Source organism: Mirounga leonina, unplaced genomic scaffold (genome assembly GCF_011800145.1).
Source record: "Mirounga leonina isolate KUSES-001 unplaced genomic scaffold, KU_Mleo_1.0 Mir_204, whole genome shotgun sequence".
In the NCBI taxonomy this organism is placed as follows: domain Eukaryota; kingdom Metazoa; phylum Chordata; class Mammalia; order Carnivora; family Phocidae; genus Mirounga; species Mirounga leonina.
In genome coordinates, this window is record NW_023270513.1 from 2,577,302 (window position 1) to 2,593,849 (window position 16,548).

The following is a 16,548-nucleotide window of genomic DNA, read 5'->3' on the forward strand; positions in this document are numbered from 1 at the left end:
CTCTACAAATAAAGCAAACAATAGCACAGCACTATTTAATTTAATCATCTTACAACCTACTGTATAGGTAGCATTGCATTAGGACTCCATCAAAAAAGATAAATAGAAAGACATAATTGCTCTCTCAAAGACTTTACAGCCTAGTTGCAATTAACCAATTAGACCAAGAGCACATATACCATCATTTTATAGGAACAGATATGCTTTCCTATAGAGGTTTCTCCCAACTCAGCTAAGTTTTAAAATTAATATGTATTGCTGAATTAAGTCTGTTTCTCCAGCCAGGTTTATATTGATAAGGGGAGTAACTCTAAACAGCATTTATTTAACTACAGATTTAGATTTTGAAAAGAAGAGCTCTATTTCAATGAAGAATCTGCCTCTAAATATAATGAGGAGAGTAGGACCAGGCAAAGATAATCTTAACATATTAGAGCTCTGTAAATCCAGAGAAACGATACTTAGGGTGTTCTATTTCTGAGTTTTTTAATTCAAAAACTAAGATGGATCAAATAAGATGTGTACAATATACTTAATATCATTACTATTATTATGGAACAACTCTCAACTTATAAACTTCCCCAGAGGACTTTTATGGAGTAAATATGGCATCTCTGAGAAAAACTCTATTTTGTAATAGTAAAAGGGTCAAATAATCAGAAAGATCTAACAAAATGAATGAATCTCAAAACCATTATGTTAAACAAAAGAAGCCATACACAAAACAGTAGATACTATATGATTCTGTTTATACAAAGTCCAAGAAAAAACAAAAATAATCTACAGCCACAGAAGTCAGAATAGTGGTTTTATCTTGGGGGTATGAATGGCAATCAACCAGAAAGGGCCAAGGGAACTTTTGGGGGTCATGGAAATTTCTGTATCTTGATCTACGTGGTTGTTACAAGATTATCTAGATATATTAAAATTCATCAGGCTGTACACTTAAGATTTGTGCAATTTAATATATATAAACTATACCTCAATAAGGTACTGCTAGCACAAAAGAAAAACTACTTCATAAACTACTTCATAATCTTACCTCTCCATAATTCACAATAGAAATATTACATTTTAATCACACGGTTAACTCCTATACTCTTCTTCCTTACCTTCTCCTCCATCTAGATCCCTTGCCTGGTATCCCCTTCTCCCTCCATTTTCACTGTATGGATCCCATCTACTTTTCAAGGCCATCCTACCAGAAGGCTTCTTCAACTTCTGTAGCCAACCCTGACATTCCCCTTTACTGTACCACACAGTTTATCACTTATTTTTCCCAAATCACTTATACTAGTTTTTAAAATCTATTTTTGAAACTTTAACTGAAGTATACATTAAAAAAGTTCAAAAATCTCAAGAGCACAGCTCTGATCTTCACAAAGTGAACACATGTATGTTAACAACACAGAAATCAAGAAACAGAACATTAACAGCAACAGGTTCACCTGAAGACTCTCTTCAGACACTATTCCAAACAAGAGTAACCAATTACCTGTCTTCCAACACCATGTACATTAGGTCTACTTGCTTTGGCATTTATATTTATAGAGTCATACAGTATGTACTACTTTATAAATTGTTTTGTTTACTCAACATTATATGTGAGAACATCCATACTGTTGCAATTACTGTAGCTCATTTATTCTCATTCCTATATAACATGCCATGATGTGACACTATAACAATGTTTTTATTATTTTTAATTGTGTTAAAATACACATAAAATTGACCCTCTTAATCATTTTTAAGTGTATGGTTCAGTAGTATTAAGTACATTCACACTGTTGTGCAACCATTACCATCATATATCTCCATAACTCTTAATCTTGCAAAATTGAAACTCTGTGCCCATTAAACAATAGCTCCCCCAAAGTTCTCCTCCCTCCAAACTCCTGCAACCACCATTTTACTTTATGTCTCTATAAATTTTACTACTCAAGATAACCTCATTTAAGTGGAATCATACAGTATTTGTCTTTTTGTGAATGGCTTATTTCACTTAGAATAATATCCTCAAGGTTCATCTATGTTGTAGCATGTGTCAAAATTTCCTTCTGTTTCAAGGCTGAATATTATTCCATTATATTCACTTGTATTAGTTTTATCCTCCAAACATAAGCTTGTTAAGGGTAGAAGTCATGTTTTATACTTCTCTGTTATTCCCCACCTATCACATTGCTATATATATATAGGTATTTAGTTATATTTTGATTAAGACACTGTAAAGGTAAGAAGCAAAGATGGATTTTCAAACAAAATTCCATTTTGCTATGGCATATATTAAATTACTTTTACATTGGATTTATTTACCTAATCATATTTTACTTGATTAAATATTAAAATTAACTTTCATACCAAGCACACTCTATATGGTTAGGGAAAAACCTAAAAATTTTAACATGCAATAATAAAATCTAAAATTTACATAGCTCAACACTGTTCCAAGCATTTCCATATATTAACTCTTGGGTACAAGAATCTACCTGCATTGTAGATTATACTAGTATATCAATTTTACAGAAACTAATACACGGAGATATTAATGATGTGCCCAAAGGATAATTTTACTCACAAAGTGGGGACAGACTATTATAGTTTAATAACAATAACACAAAATATATTTCTTCAACCTACTTCTACAATATTTAACATGATCCTTACCAGCATTTCTGGTCCAACAGAACTCTTATCCATCTTCCCGATATCATAGCTCTGGCTATCATTAAAAAAGGAAAAAGAATACATATTCATTTCAAATTATATTTTTAAGATTATGTATCACTAAGAAGACATGGTATAATTATACTTTATTCCAACTTTTCTGTTTTGCACTACAACACATTATTAGTCTATTAATATATGAATATCAAATATATAAAGCAACTCTTTCAAACAGTAGACAACCACAATTTCCTCAGGATGTACTGCCAACAAATTAACACTATATTATTATTCTTTTCCATTTGGATATATGTGGTATATAGTGCTTTGTGTATACTATATATATATATATATATATAGCATTTTACTGCATTTAAAACTAGTTTACGTGTATATACGACCTTTTAATGAGCACATTTTAAAGTCTAGAAATACGAATATATTTGTAAAATAAAACAAATACAGGAGTTTTTACAGAAACAAACGCTTTAGCAATATTTATTAAGCTTCACAACACCCTTGTGAGGCACTATTAGTTCTATTTTACAGCTGAATTAAGCAATTTAGCAGTTAAGTGATTTCTAATATATCCTAGATTGGTACTGAAAATGAGAGTGAGGGGTTGGGGAGTAGAGAAATTTGATTTTCAGTCTATGCTTTAATTAGCAAACCATATTATCCATGGGACATTCTGATAACCACAAATAATATTATCAGCATGAGCCTCAGGGTTTCAAAACCTAAAACGCAAAACAAAGATTATTCACCATAAGATTGGTATTCCAAGGAAAGATGTCAATAAAATTTTGGTGAACTGAACTAAACTGAAGACGGTACTTTGAAATATTCCTTTTAAAAAACTCTAAAAGACTCAGAACTGCCAAACTGAGTTTTCAGATCACTAGCAAGGATGTAACACTGGCCTAGTGATCCTAAGCCCTATCTCACAGAGGTCTCCTTTGGTACATTAAACCTACTTCCAGTTTTTAAAATAACCAATGAGGATGAAACTTCTGCAATGGTGGTATAATCTTGGACCCTCTCCCCAATGAAACAACCAATTGCCTGGAAAAATCATTACAACAGACAACCAGGTAAAGTCTTTGGAAATTTTCCCAAGGGCATATGGCAAATGGAAAAACATTTATTTAAAACAACAACAAGAACAACCAAATCTCAGTGAGAACGGTGAGAGTCTATGGCATTTGAGTCACAATCTGCCCCTGTCCACACCAGCTCCCCATGATGAAAACTACTCCAGATGGGTGCTGTCAAGAAGGGAGTAATTCCCTTTCCATGCAGCTCCTAGACTCTTAGGTCATGGTTTCACCTAGCAGGGGCAGGCTGCCGGCCTCTCTTATCCTCCCCAGGCCTGTGTTGTGGAAGTGCAATTCTGGGCAGGCACAATTAGAGGACTGGGTCTTCCTTTCCCCACTCAGTTCTCACTCTTTTTTTTTTTTTTTTTTTTAAGATTTTATTTATTTATTTGACAGAGAGATAGAGAGCACAAGTAGGCAGAGCAGCAGGCAGAGGGAGAATCAGGCTCCCGTGGGGCTCGATCCCAGGACCCTGGGATCATGACCTGAGCCAAAGGCAGTCGCTTAACCAACTGAGCCACCCAGGCACACCTCAGTTCTCACTCTTACGGTAAGGGCTCTACCTCAGGCGTGACAGGTCAAGAATACTGGGACCCTGATGATCTTCACCCAGACTGTCTCATTAAGCAGTGGTTCCATGCCAGGAGCGCCTGCTAAGAAGATCAGAGGCGACCAGTCCCCCCCCAACACCCACTCTCACGCCAAGAGAAGCAGGCCATGCTCTTGCCACCAACTCCAGTAGTGTGGCACAAAGGTCCACCCCAGCGGGGAAGAAACAGGCAATAAAGAAAACAGAGCTCAGCATCTCTACCTGAGAGGACTGACTTATTTGGAATGGAGCAAGAAGTTCCTGCCCAAGGCACTGTCAAAAACAAGGGAGATCTTGGTGGTGAGCAATTAAGAGGGGGGTGGTAGCTCTGTGATAATAATATCAACAAGTGAAATAGCAGACCAGCAAGAATTTTAACAGAGAGAACCAGGGAAAGAGGCAGCCAAGAAGAATAATCCGGGAGGTCACACTCACCCCTGGAGATACAGAAGGCTACGCATATTCGCTAGGCTGCACCCACCCAGGAGGGATCAGAAGGAGAGACGTGGAGCAGACTAGAAAGCATTCCTCAAGGCACACACAAATACATCAGCCAAGAATCCAGAGCCTCAGTGGCTCAAGGGGCTTAAGCAGAACCTCTTACCAAACACTGAAAATGTAGCTACTCTGATCCAAGGTAATGGTAAGGAAGCCAAGCTTAAAAATCAAATCACACTTCCAGTTTTCAGTTCCACATGTAAGGAATTTGGAAGTCACTACTTCGTCCTAACAAGTAAAAAGCTGAAAAGACTAAAAAATCAACAACTGTACTTGGATCCATAAAAGAGGGGAGGACAAAGGGCAAACCACTGTCTCTCCACCCAGCCCCCCCAATGGAGAGATGGACAGACAAAATAAAAGGATTTGTGGCTTACCACAGGAGGGACTCACCAGTGGAAACTGCCAGGGGAAGCAGTGCTGAGGCAGGAAATTATGAACTATAATTGACAGGTTGCTGGAGGCTCGTTGTGAACGAGTCTGAGAATTTAAAACTCCGGGACAACATAGTCTTAGGGGCATACCCACCATATTGTCAGATTTATCTCCAGAAGCTCAAGATTCCCACAGTAAATATCAGAGAAAATCCTCTTGGGCTTTGTCAGGAATTAATGATAAGGAACCAATCTGTTCTTCTTAATAAGGCCTGTCTTCAGGGGAAACTAGTTAACTAGAGCCCACCTCCTGGGGTATTATCAGAGCCCAACTTACCTGGGGAAGAGATATACTCAACCCTAGACTACTCTAGCCATGGTATACCACACCTAAGGGTGGAGGAAAAAACTGCGAACACTTGTGAAGTTCACAGTTCAAAGGCATACATACACTCACCAAAAGACTAAGAACTAAACGTAGGACTAACCCAACACCTAACCACCACATTACTAAAGGTCTATTTATAGCAGTTCCTTTTACCCAGTACAACATGTCAAGCTATCAAGAAAAAGTTACACGGGGGCGCCTGGGTGGCTCAGTCATTAAGCGTCTGCCTTCGGCTCAGGTCATGATCCCAGGGTCCCTGCTCGGCAGGAAGCCTGCTTCTCCCTCTCCCACTCCCCCTGCTTGTGTTCCTGCTCTCGCTATCTCTCTCTCTGTCAAATAAATAAATCTCTTTTTTTTAAAGATTTTATTTATTTATTTGAGAGAGAGAGAGAGAGAGCACAAGACGGGGGAGCGGGAGAGGGAGAAGCAGACTCCCTGCGGAGCAGGTAGCCCGATGCGGGACTCAATCCCAGGACTCCAGGATCATGACCTGAGCCGAAGGCAGTCGCTTAAACAACTGAGCCACCCAGGCGCCCTAAATAAATCTTTAAAAAAAGAAAAGAAAAAGAAAAAATTACATGGAATACCAAAAAGCAAAAAAACACAATTTGAAGAGACAGAGCAAGCACTGGAACCAGACATGGCAAGGATATTAGAATTATTAGTTCAGGAATAAAAAATAAGACACAAGGGCAATGTAAGCAGAGAGATGGAAATTCTAAGAAAGAACCAAAAAGAAATGCTGGAAATAAAAAAGACTGTAAATGACATGAAGAATGTCTTTGATGGGCTTTTTAATAAACTGGACACGGCTGAGGAAACAATCTATGAGTAGAGGATATATCAGCAGAATCCTTGAAAACAGAAAAGCAAAGAGAAGAAAGATTGAAAAAAAAAAAAAAAACAGATTATCCAAGGATTATAGGACACCTACAAAAGGTATGATGTAAGTATAATGGGAATACAATAAGGAGAAAAAACAAAGAAACACAAGAAATATTTGAAACAATAATGACAGAATTTCCCCCAAATTAATGTCTGATACCAAACCACAAATCCAGGAATCTCAGAGAACACCAAGCAGTATAAATACCAAAAAAATTACAACTATGCATTCCAAATTACAGAAAAACAAAGATAAAGAAAAAACCCTAAAGCAAGCTAGAGGAAGAAAACACCTTATCTATAAAAGTACAAAAATAAGAATTACACCCAACTTCTCAGAAACCACGCAAGCAAGAAGAGAATGGAGTGAAATATTTAAAGTGTTGAGAGAAAAATACCACCAACCTAGAATTCTGAACCATAGGAAAATATCATTCAGAAGTAAAGGAAAAATAAAGATTTTCTCAGATAAACAAAAACTGAGGGAATTTGTAGCTAGTAGACTGGCCTTACAAGAAATGTTAACAGAAGTTCTTCATACAGAAGGGAAATAATATAGGTCAGAAACTTGGATCTATATACAATAAGGAAAAGCATCAAAGAAGGAATATGTGAAAGTAAAATAAGGACTTTCATTTTTCTTACTCTTAACTGATCTAACAGAAAACAATTTATTTGAAATAATAGCAATGATGTATTCCAAGTATACATGCTTAATTTATATATCTTATGTATGTATGTGCTTAGAATAAAGTAAAACAAATGACAGCAATGATACAAATAGATGGGAGGAATTCTGAAGAATTCTTACAAATTCTTACAAAGCATTCACACATGGGTAGTACCCATGAAGTGGTACAGTGTGATCTGAAAGTAGACTTGGATCAATTGTAAATGTACACTGCAAACTCTGGGGCAGCCACTAAAAAAGTTTAAAAAAAAAAAAAAAAAAAAGAAGGGGCGCCTGGGTGGCTCAGTCATTGGGCATCTGCCTTCGGCTCAGGTCATGATCCCGGGGTGCTGGGATCGAGCCCCGCATCGGGCTCCCTGCTCGGCGGGGGGCCTGTTTCTCCCTCTCCCACTCCCCCTGCTTGTGTTCCCTCTCTAGCTGTGTCTCTCTCTGTCAAATAAATAAATAAAATCTTGAAAGAAAGGAAAGAAAGAAAGAAAGAAAGAAAGAGAGAGAGAGAGAGAGAGAGAGAGAGAGAGAGAAAGAAAGAAAGAAAGAAAGAAAGAAAGAAAGAAAGAAAGAAAGAAAGAAAGAAAGAAAGAAAGAAAGAAGTGGGTGCCTGGCTCAATTTTTTTTTTTAAGATTTATTTATCTTGAGAGAGAAAGCACCTTGAGCAGGGAGAGCAGCAGAGGCAGAGGAAGCGAGAGAATCTCAAGCAGACTCCCCAGTGACCAAGAAACCAACTCGGGGCTCAATCTCACGACCCTGAGATCAAGACCTGAGCTTAAATCAGGAGTCCAATGCTTAACTGACTGAGCCACCCAAGCACCCCCATGCAGCTCTTGATCTCAGGGTTGTGAGTTTGAGCCCCATGTTGGGTGTAGAGATAACTTAAAAATAAAATCTTAAAAATAGTAGTATAGGGATGCCTGGGGTGGCTCAGCCGGTTAAGTGTCCAACTCTTGATCTCGGCTCAGGTCATGATCCCAGGGTTGTCTTGAGATCAAGCCCAGCCTTGGGCTCCATGCTAAGCATGGAGTTGGCTTGAGATTCTCTCTTTCTCCTTCTCCCTCTGCCCCTCCCCTTACCACCCCTCTCTCACTCTCTCAAAATAAGTAAATAAAATCTTTTATTTTTTTATTTTTTAAAGATTTTATTTATTTATTTGACAGAGAGAGACACAGTGAGAGAGGGAACACAAGCAGGGGGAATGGGAGAAGGAGAAGCAGGCTTCCCGCTGAGCAGGGAGCCCCATGCAGGGCTTGATCCCAGGACCCTGGGATCATGACCTGAGCCAAAGGCAGACGCTTAATGACTGAGCCACCCAGGTGCCCCAAATAAAATCTTTTAAAGAAAGAGAGGTATAGGGGCGCCTGGGTGGCTCAGTCGTTAAGCATCTGCCTTCGGCTCAGGTCATGGTCCCAGGGTCCTGGGATCGAGCCCCGCATCGGGCTCTCTGCTCCACGGGAAGCCTGCTTCTCCCTGTCCCACTCCCCCTGCTTGTGTTCCCTCTCTGCCTGTCTCTCTCTGTCAAATAAATAAAATCTTTAAAAAAAAAAAGAAAGAAAGAAAGAAAGAGAGGTATAACGTATATGCTAAGAAAGGAGAGGAAAATGGAATCATAAAATACTCAATTAAAACCACAAAAGTCCTCTCCCTCTCTGACAAATGAATAAAATCTTTAAAAAAATAAATAAAGCCACAAAAGTCAGAAAAGGAGTGCAAGACAGTAGGAAAAACGAAAAAGGGCAACAAAAAGAAAACAGTAATGAATATGGTAGATATTAATCCAACTATATCATCATCACTTTGAATTTCAATTGGTCTAAATACACCAATTAAAAGACGGAGACTGTCTTGCAACGGCATGGATGAAACTAGAGGGTATTATGCTAAACAAAAGTCAATCAGAGAAAGACAGTTATATGATCTCACTCATATGTGGAATTTAAGAATCAAAACAGAGGATCATATGGGAAGAGAGGGGAAAATAAAACAAGATGAAATCAGAGAGGGAGACAAACCATAAGAGACTCTTAATCATAGTAAACAAACTGAGGGTTGCTGGAGGGTAGAGAGGTTGGGGGATGGGGGATAGGGGATGGACATTAAGGAAGCCACATGATATAATGAGCACTGGGTATTATATAAGACTGATGAATCACTGAACTCTACCTCTGAAACTAATAATACACTCTATGTTAATTAACAGAATTTAAATATGGGTGCCTGTGTGGCTCAGTCGGTTAAGCGTCTTGTCTTCAGCTCAGGTCATGATCCCAGTAACCTGGGATCGAGCCCCACATCGGACTCCCTGCTCAGTGGGGAGCCTGCTTCTCCCTCTCCCTCTGCCATTCCCCCTGCTTGTGCTCTCTGGCTCTCTCTATCTCTCTGTCAAATAAACAAATAAAATCGTTAAAATATATACACAAAAACCCCAACTGAATGTTGTCTATAAGAAATCCACTTTAGGGGCGCCTGGGTGGCTCAGTCGTTAAGCGTCTGTCTTCGGCTCAGGTCATGATCCCAGGGTCCTGGGATCGAGCCCCACATCGGGCTCCCTGCTCTGCGGGAAGCCTGCTTCTCCCTCTCCCACTCCCCCTGCTTGTGTTCCCTCTCTCGCTGTGTCTCTCTCTCTGTCAAATAAATAAAAAAATCTTTAAAAAAAAAAAAAAGAAATCCACTTTAAATATAAAGATACACAGAGATTAATGTAAATCTCTGTAAATAGATGAAGGAAAATATACCATGCTAATGCTATCCAAAGAAAGCAAGAGTAGGTATATTAATATCAGACAGCAGAATTCAGAGTAAGGAAAAATATTAGGGATAAAGAAGAGTATAACATAATGATAAAAGGGTCAAATCTCCAGGAAGACCTAACAATTCTTAATGTGTATGAGCCTAACAGACCATCAAACTGTGTGTGAGGCAAAAACTGATAGAACAGCAAGGAAAAATAGATGACTCTACTATCATTGTTGGATATTTCAATACCCCTCTCTCAGAAATAGAGCAGGCAAAAAAATCAGTAAGAACATAGCTGAAGTCAACAACAGTATCAATCAATTGGATATAACTGACATCTACAGACTAGTACATCCAACAACAGCAAAATACACATTCTTATCAAGCTTATATGGAACATTCACCAAGCTAAACCACATTCTGGGCCATAAAACACACTTAAACAAATTTAGAAGTACAGCAATCATATAAAGTCTGCCCTCAGACCACAACGGAATTAAAACAGAAGTAAATAATGGAAAGATAACTGAAAAATTCTAAAATACATGGAGATTAAACAATACCCCTCTGTAAATAACACATGGGTCAAAGGAGAAATCTCAAAATAAGTTCAAAAATACTTTGAACTAAATGAAAATGAATACACAACTTAACAAAATGTGTGAGATGCAGCAAAAGCAGTGCTTAGGGAAAAATTTGTATCATTGAATATATATCAGAAAAGAAAGAAAATCTAAAATCAATAATCTAAATTTCCACCTTAATAGAAAAAGACAAGCAAATCAAATCCAAAAAAAGCAGAATGAAAAAAAATGAGAAAAATTAGAGCAAAAATCATAAAATTAAAACAAGAAATCAAAAGAGATCAACAGAGAAAAATCAAGAGGTGCCTGGGAGGCTTGGTCGGTTAAGCCGAGGACTCTTGATTTTGGTTCAGGTCATGATCTCAGGATCCTGGGATTGGCCTGAGTTGGGCTCTGTGCTCAGCAGGGAGTCTGCTTCTCTCCCTCTCCCTGTGCCCCTCCTTTCACTCACATGCTCGTGCACGTGTGCTCTCTCTTTCTCTCTCAAAGAAGTAAATCTTAAAAAAAAAACAAAAAACAGAAAAATCAATGAAACCAACCACTAGTATTTGAAATAATCAGTAAAACTGATAAGCCTCCAGCCAGGCTAACTAAGAAAAAAAGAGAGGACAGAAACTATTAATATCAGAAATCAAAGAGGGGACATCACAACACATACCATGAAAATTTAAAAGGGTAATAAAGAAATACTATAAATAACTCTATGCCCACAAATTTGATAACCTAGATTAAATGGACCAATTACTTGAAAAATACAAGCAGCCAAAACTCACACAAGAAGAAATAGTCTAGGGGCACCTGGGTGGCTCAGTCTGTTAAGCATCTCCCTTTAGCTCAGGTCATGATCCCGGGGTCCTGGGATCGAGTCCCACATCGGGCTCCCTGCTCTGCGGGGAGCCTGCTTCTCCCTCTCCCACTCTCCCTGCTTGTGTTCCCTCTCTCGCTGTGTCTCTCTGTCAAATAAATAAATAAAATCTTTAAAAAAAAAAAAGAAAAGAAATAGTCTAAATAGGCCCATAGATAATCAAAGAAATTGAATCAAAAATTAACAACATTCCAAAACAGAAAGCACCAAGCCCAGATGTGTTCAGTGGTAAATTCTACTAAACATTTAAGGAAGAAATTATACCAATTCTCTACAATCTCTTCAGAATAGAAGCAGAAGGAATACTTCCTAACTAACTCATTCTATTAGGCCAGCATTACCCTAATAATACCCAAAACCAATCAGACATTACAAGAAAACTATGAACCAATATATGTCATGAACATGGATGTAAAATCCTCAATAAAATATTAACAAATCAAACCCAAAATACAATTTTAAAAAACTATACATGATGACAAAGTGAGATTTATCTCAGGTATGCAAGACTAGTTCAACATTCTAAAGTTTCTATGGAGTGACAAGAGATGAGAATAGTCAACATAATATTGCAGGACAGGACTGCCACTACACAACTTCAAGACTTACTATAAAGCTACAGCAACCAGGGCACCTGGGTGGCTCAGTTGGTTAAGTGTGTGCCCTCAGCTCAGGTCATGATCCCAGGGTCCTGGGATCGAGCCCCACATCGGGCTCCCTGCTCAGCAGGGAGTCTGCTTCTCCCTCTCCCTCTGCCCCTCCCCCTGCTTGTGCTCTCTCTCTCTCAAGTAAATAAAATCTTTTTAAAAAGCTACAGCAATCAAGACAGTACATTATTACAGTCATCAAGGAATTGGCTAAAGAAAATACAAATGGACTAGTGGAACAGAATAGAGAGCACCCATAAATACATTCAACTGATCTTTGACAAAGGAGCAAAGGAGCAAAGGAAACAGAACAGAACAACAACCATCTGTTCAACAAGTGATGCTGGAACAACTGGACATCCAAGAATCCAGACACAGACCTTACATCTTTCACAAAAACTAACTCAAAATGGAACACAGACCTAGATGTAAAGTGCAAAACTATAAAACTTCTAGAAGATAACATAGGATAAAACCTAGATGATGTTGGGTATTGTGATGCCTTTTTATTTATTTATTTATTATTATTATTATTATTATTATTTTAAGTAGGCTCCATGCCCAATGTGGGGCTTGAACTCACGACCCTAAGATCAAGAGTCACATGCTCTACCGACTGATCCACCCAGGTGCCCCTGTGATGCCTTTTTAGATACAACACACCAAGGAAACAATCCATGAAAGAAATAATTGATAAGCTAGATTTCATTAAAATTTAAAACTTCTGAGATGCCTGGCCGGCTCAGTTGGTAGAGCATGCAACTCTTGATCTCAGAGTTGTAAGTTCGAGCCCCATGCTGGGTGCAGGGATTACTTAAAAATAAAATCTTCAAATAAATAAATAAAAATAAAATTAAAAACTTCTGCTTTGTGAAAGACAATATTAAGAGAATTAGAAGACAAGCCACAGATTCAGAGAAAATATTTGCAAAAGACACATCTGATAAAGGACTGATATCCAAAATATACAAATAGAACCTCTTAAAACTCAACAGTAAAAAAACAAACAACCTAATTAAACCATGATCCAAAGTTCTTAACAAATACCTCACCAAAAAAAGATGTACAGATGGCAAATAAATTTGCCTATGAAAAAATGTTCCACATCTTATGTCATAAGGGAAATGCAAATTAAAACAAAAATTAAATACCAATACATACCTATCAGAATGGCTCAAGTCTAAAACACTAAGTCTAAAACACTGGTGAGAATATGGAGTAACAGAGCTCTCATACATTGCTGGTGGGAATACAAAATTGTACAGCCACTTTGCAAGATAGTTTGGTGGTTCCTTATAAAACTAAATATATGCTTACCATATGATCCAGCAATCACACTCCTTGGTATTTACCAAAAGGAATGGAAAACTTATACCCACACAAAAATCTGCATGTGGATATTTATAGCAGCTTTATTCATAACTGACAAAACTGGAAGCAACCAAGATGTCCTTCAGTAGGGAAATGGACAAATAAACTATGGTACATCCAGACAGTGGAATATTATTCAGCACTGAAAATAAATGAGCTATCAGGTGCCTGGGTGGCTCAGTCAGTTGAGCATCTGCCTTCGGCTTGGTTGTGATCCAAGGGTCCTGGTATCAGGTCCCGTGTTGGGCTCCCTGCTCAGCGGGGAGCCTGCTTCTCCCTCTGCTCCTCCCCCCGCCCCCCCACTCATGGTCTCTCTCTCTCTCTCTCTCCCCCAAAAATAAATAAATAAAATCTTTTTAAAATAAATAAATAAATAAATGAGCTATCGAGACAAGAAAACACATGGAGGAAACTTAAATCATTATTACTAAGGGATAAAAGCCAATCTGAAAAGGATGCATACTATATGATTCCAACTATATGACATCCCAGAAAAGGCAAAACTATGGAGACCAAAAAGATCAGTGGTTGATAGAGTTTGGGGAAGAGAGGGATGAAGAGGCAGAACACAGAGGATTTTTAGGGCAGTGAAACTATTCTGTATGACACTAAAATGCTATAATGGTAGATATATGTCATCATACATTTGTCTAAACCTGTAGAATATACAACAGCAAGAGTGAACCCTGAGGTAAACTACAGAGTTGGGGGATTACGATGTGTCAATGTAAGTTCATCCTTAGAAAAAAAAATGTACCATTCCGGGGAGAAATGTTGATTAGTGGGGAGGCTATGAATGTGCGGAATCAGGGGATATGTGGAAAATCTCTACCTTCCTCTCAACTGTGCTGTAAACCTAAAACTGCTCTAAAAAACATGTTTGTTTTAAATAACCAAATTGCACGCATATTTGGGCAGTCTGAGAGATTGTGCACATGCCCAAGGCTGCCCTCTCAGGCATGATCAGAAAGGGAACCTACTAGCTATTAGCCCCTGGCTAATGCAGGGTAAAATAATAAATTCACTGAACTGTGAAACCTCTAAGACAAATACACATCCAACAAGAAAGGGTGAATTAACTAACTGGTCAAGTGACCTTAAACACAACCCTTGACCAACAAGTGGCTTATGTGGATGCGAGGTGAAGCCTAGAAAGCCATAAAAAGACAAAAACAAGGGGAAAAACCCTGAGCAGGAACATCAGAGGTCACACACTGTGAGAAAAATAAACTTCACAGAATTAGTCCAGTCAAATAACCAAATAAATAAATGATCAAACAATTAAAATAATAATAAGTTCCATAAAGGTGGGAAACTGGTATCCAGACTTGCTGCAAGGTATTATCCAAAATGTCTAGTTTTCAACAAAATATTAGAACACATGCAATAAAACAGTAAAGTGGACTTATACAGAGGATAAAAGGAAGGCAATCGAAACTGCCTCTGAGAGGTCCCAGATGTTGCAGTTGGTAGAAAAATACTTCAAAGCGGCTATCATAAATATGTTTAAAGAACTATAGGAAAGCATATTTAAAGAATTAAAGGAAGGTATAATAACAATGATGCAAATAGAGAATAAGAGTATAACAATTAAATCACAGAAATTATAAAAAAGAACCAAGTGGAAATTCTGAAGTTGAAAAGTACAATAACTGAAATGAAAAATTCACTAGAGAGGCTCAATAGTAGATTTGAGCAGGCAAAAAAAGAATATATAAACTTGGAGATAGATTGGTAGTGATTATACAGATCTGAGGAACAAACAGGGAAAAAAGAGTGGAAAAAAAGAACAGACCTTCAAAGATGTGTGGGACATCATACAGCACAACAACATATGCATGAGAGTACCAGAAGGAGAGAAGCAAGAGAAAGAAATAGAAAATATATTCAAAAAAATAATGGTTGAAAACTTCCCAAATTTGAGGGGAAACAATAACCTACACATCCAAGAACCTTAATGGGCTCCAAGTAGGATCACACATACATGCACACACAAATCCATACCCAGACACATCATACTCCAATTACTGAAAGTCAAAGATAAACAGAAAATCTTGAAAGCAGTCAGAGAAAAATGATTCATCATTTCAAAGGAAACAAGATTAACAGCTAACTCTTCATCACATGATAATGGGTGCCAGAAAGCAGGGATGACATATTTAAAGTGCTTAAAGAGAAAAAACTGTCAACTAAGAATCCTGTATCTAGAGAAACTATTTTTCAAAAGAAGACTAAATACATTCCCAGATAAACAAAAATTGAGAGAATTTCTTGCTGATCTGTCTTACAAGAAATACGAAAGAACATTCCTCAAGCTGAGAGCAAATGACACCAAACATTAATGTGAATTCATATGAAAAAAAGTGTTAGTAATTATTTAGATAATTATAAAAGACAATATGATTATATATTTCTTCTCATTTCCTTCCTTATTTAAAAAGCAACTATATAAATATCTATAAAACTTTATTGTTGGGCATTGTATATGTAATATATTTTTACTCTGACAACACAAAGAAGTGGGTGGGAATAAAGTTATAATTAGTGTAAGGAAATAACACCAAATGGTAACTTAAATCTATAGGAAGTAAACAAAGACAACCAAAACTGATGAGAAGGCTAATACATAAAAAGATTCTATAAAAATATTTATGCTCTCCTTTTTTCTCTCGTCTTCTTTCAAATACATAAGATTATATAAAGTAATAATTATAACCACACATTACTGAGTTTTTAAACATATATAGACATAATTTATATAATTATAATAGCAAAAAAAGAGAATAGGGAATAGCTATATAGAAGTAAAACTTCTTGCATGCCTGGGTGGCTCAGTTGGTTAAGCAACTGCCTTCAGCTCAGGTCATGATCCTGGAGTCCTGGGATCAAGTCCCACATCGGGCTCCCTGTTCGGCGGGGAGCCTGCTTCTCCTTCTGACCCTCTCCCCTCTCGTGCTCTCTGTCTCTCATTCTCTCTCCCAAATAAATAAATAAAATCTTAAAAAAAAAAAAAAAAGAAGTAAAACTTCTTTCAGTAGAAAGTTAATATAAATCTGAAGTAACTTCTAATAAATTAAGATGTATATTGTAAGCCCTAGAACAACCATAAGGAAAATAACACGAAGAATATGTAATTTTAAAAACTGTTAACCAATTTAAATGGTATA

General features: G+C 37.5%; 1 protein-coding gene across 1 annotated transcript in view; it reads right to left on the minus strand.

Annotated features, from left to right (window-relative positions):
- The window catches only part of TEX11 (testis expressed 11), a 313,311-nt gene that overhangs the window by 209,135 nt on the left and 87,628 nt on the right, over nt 1-16,548 (minus strand). The window contains exon 10 of the mRNA XM_035028703.1: nt 2,665-2,719. Within this exon, the coding sequence (XP_034884594.1) occupies nt 2,665-2,719 (55 nt within the window). The remainder of the gene's footprint in view (nt 1-2,664; nt 2,720-16,548) is intronic.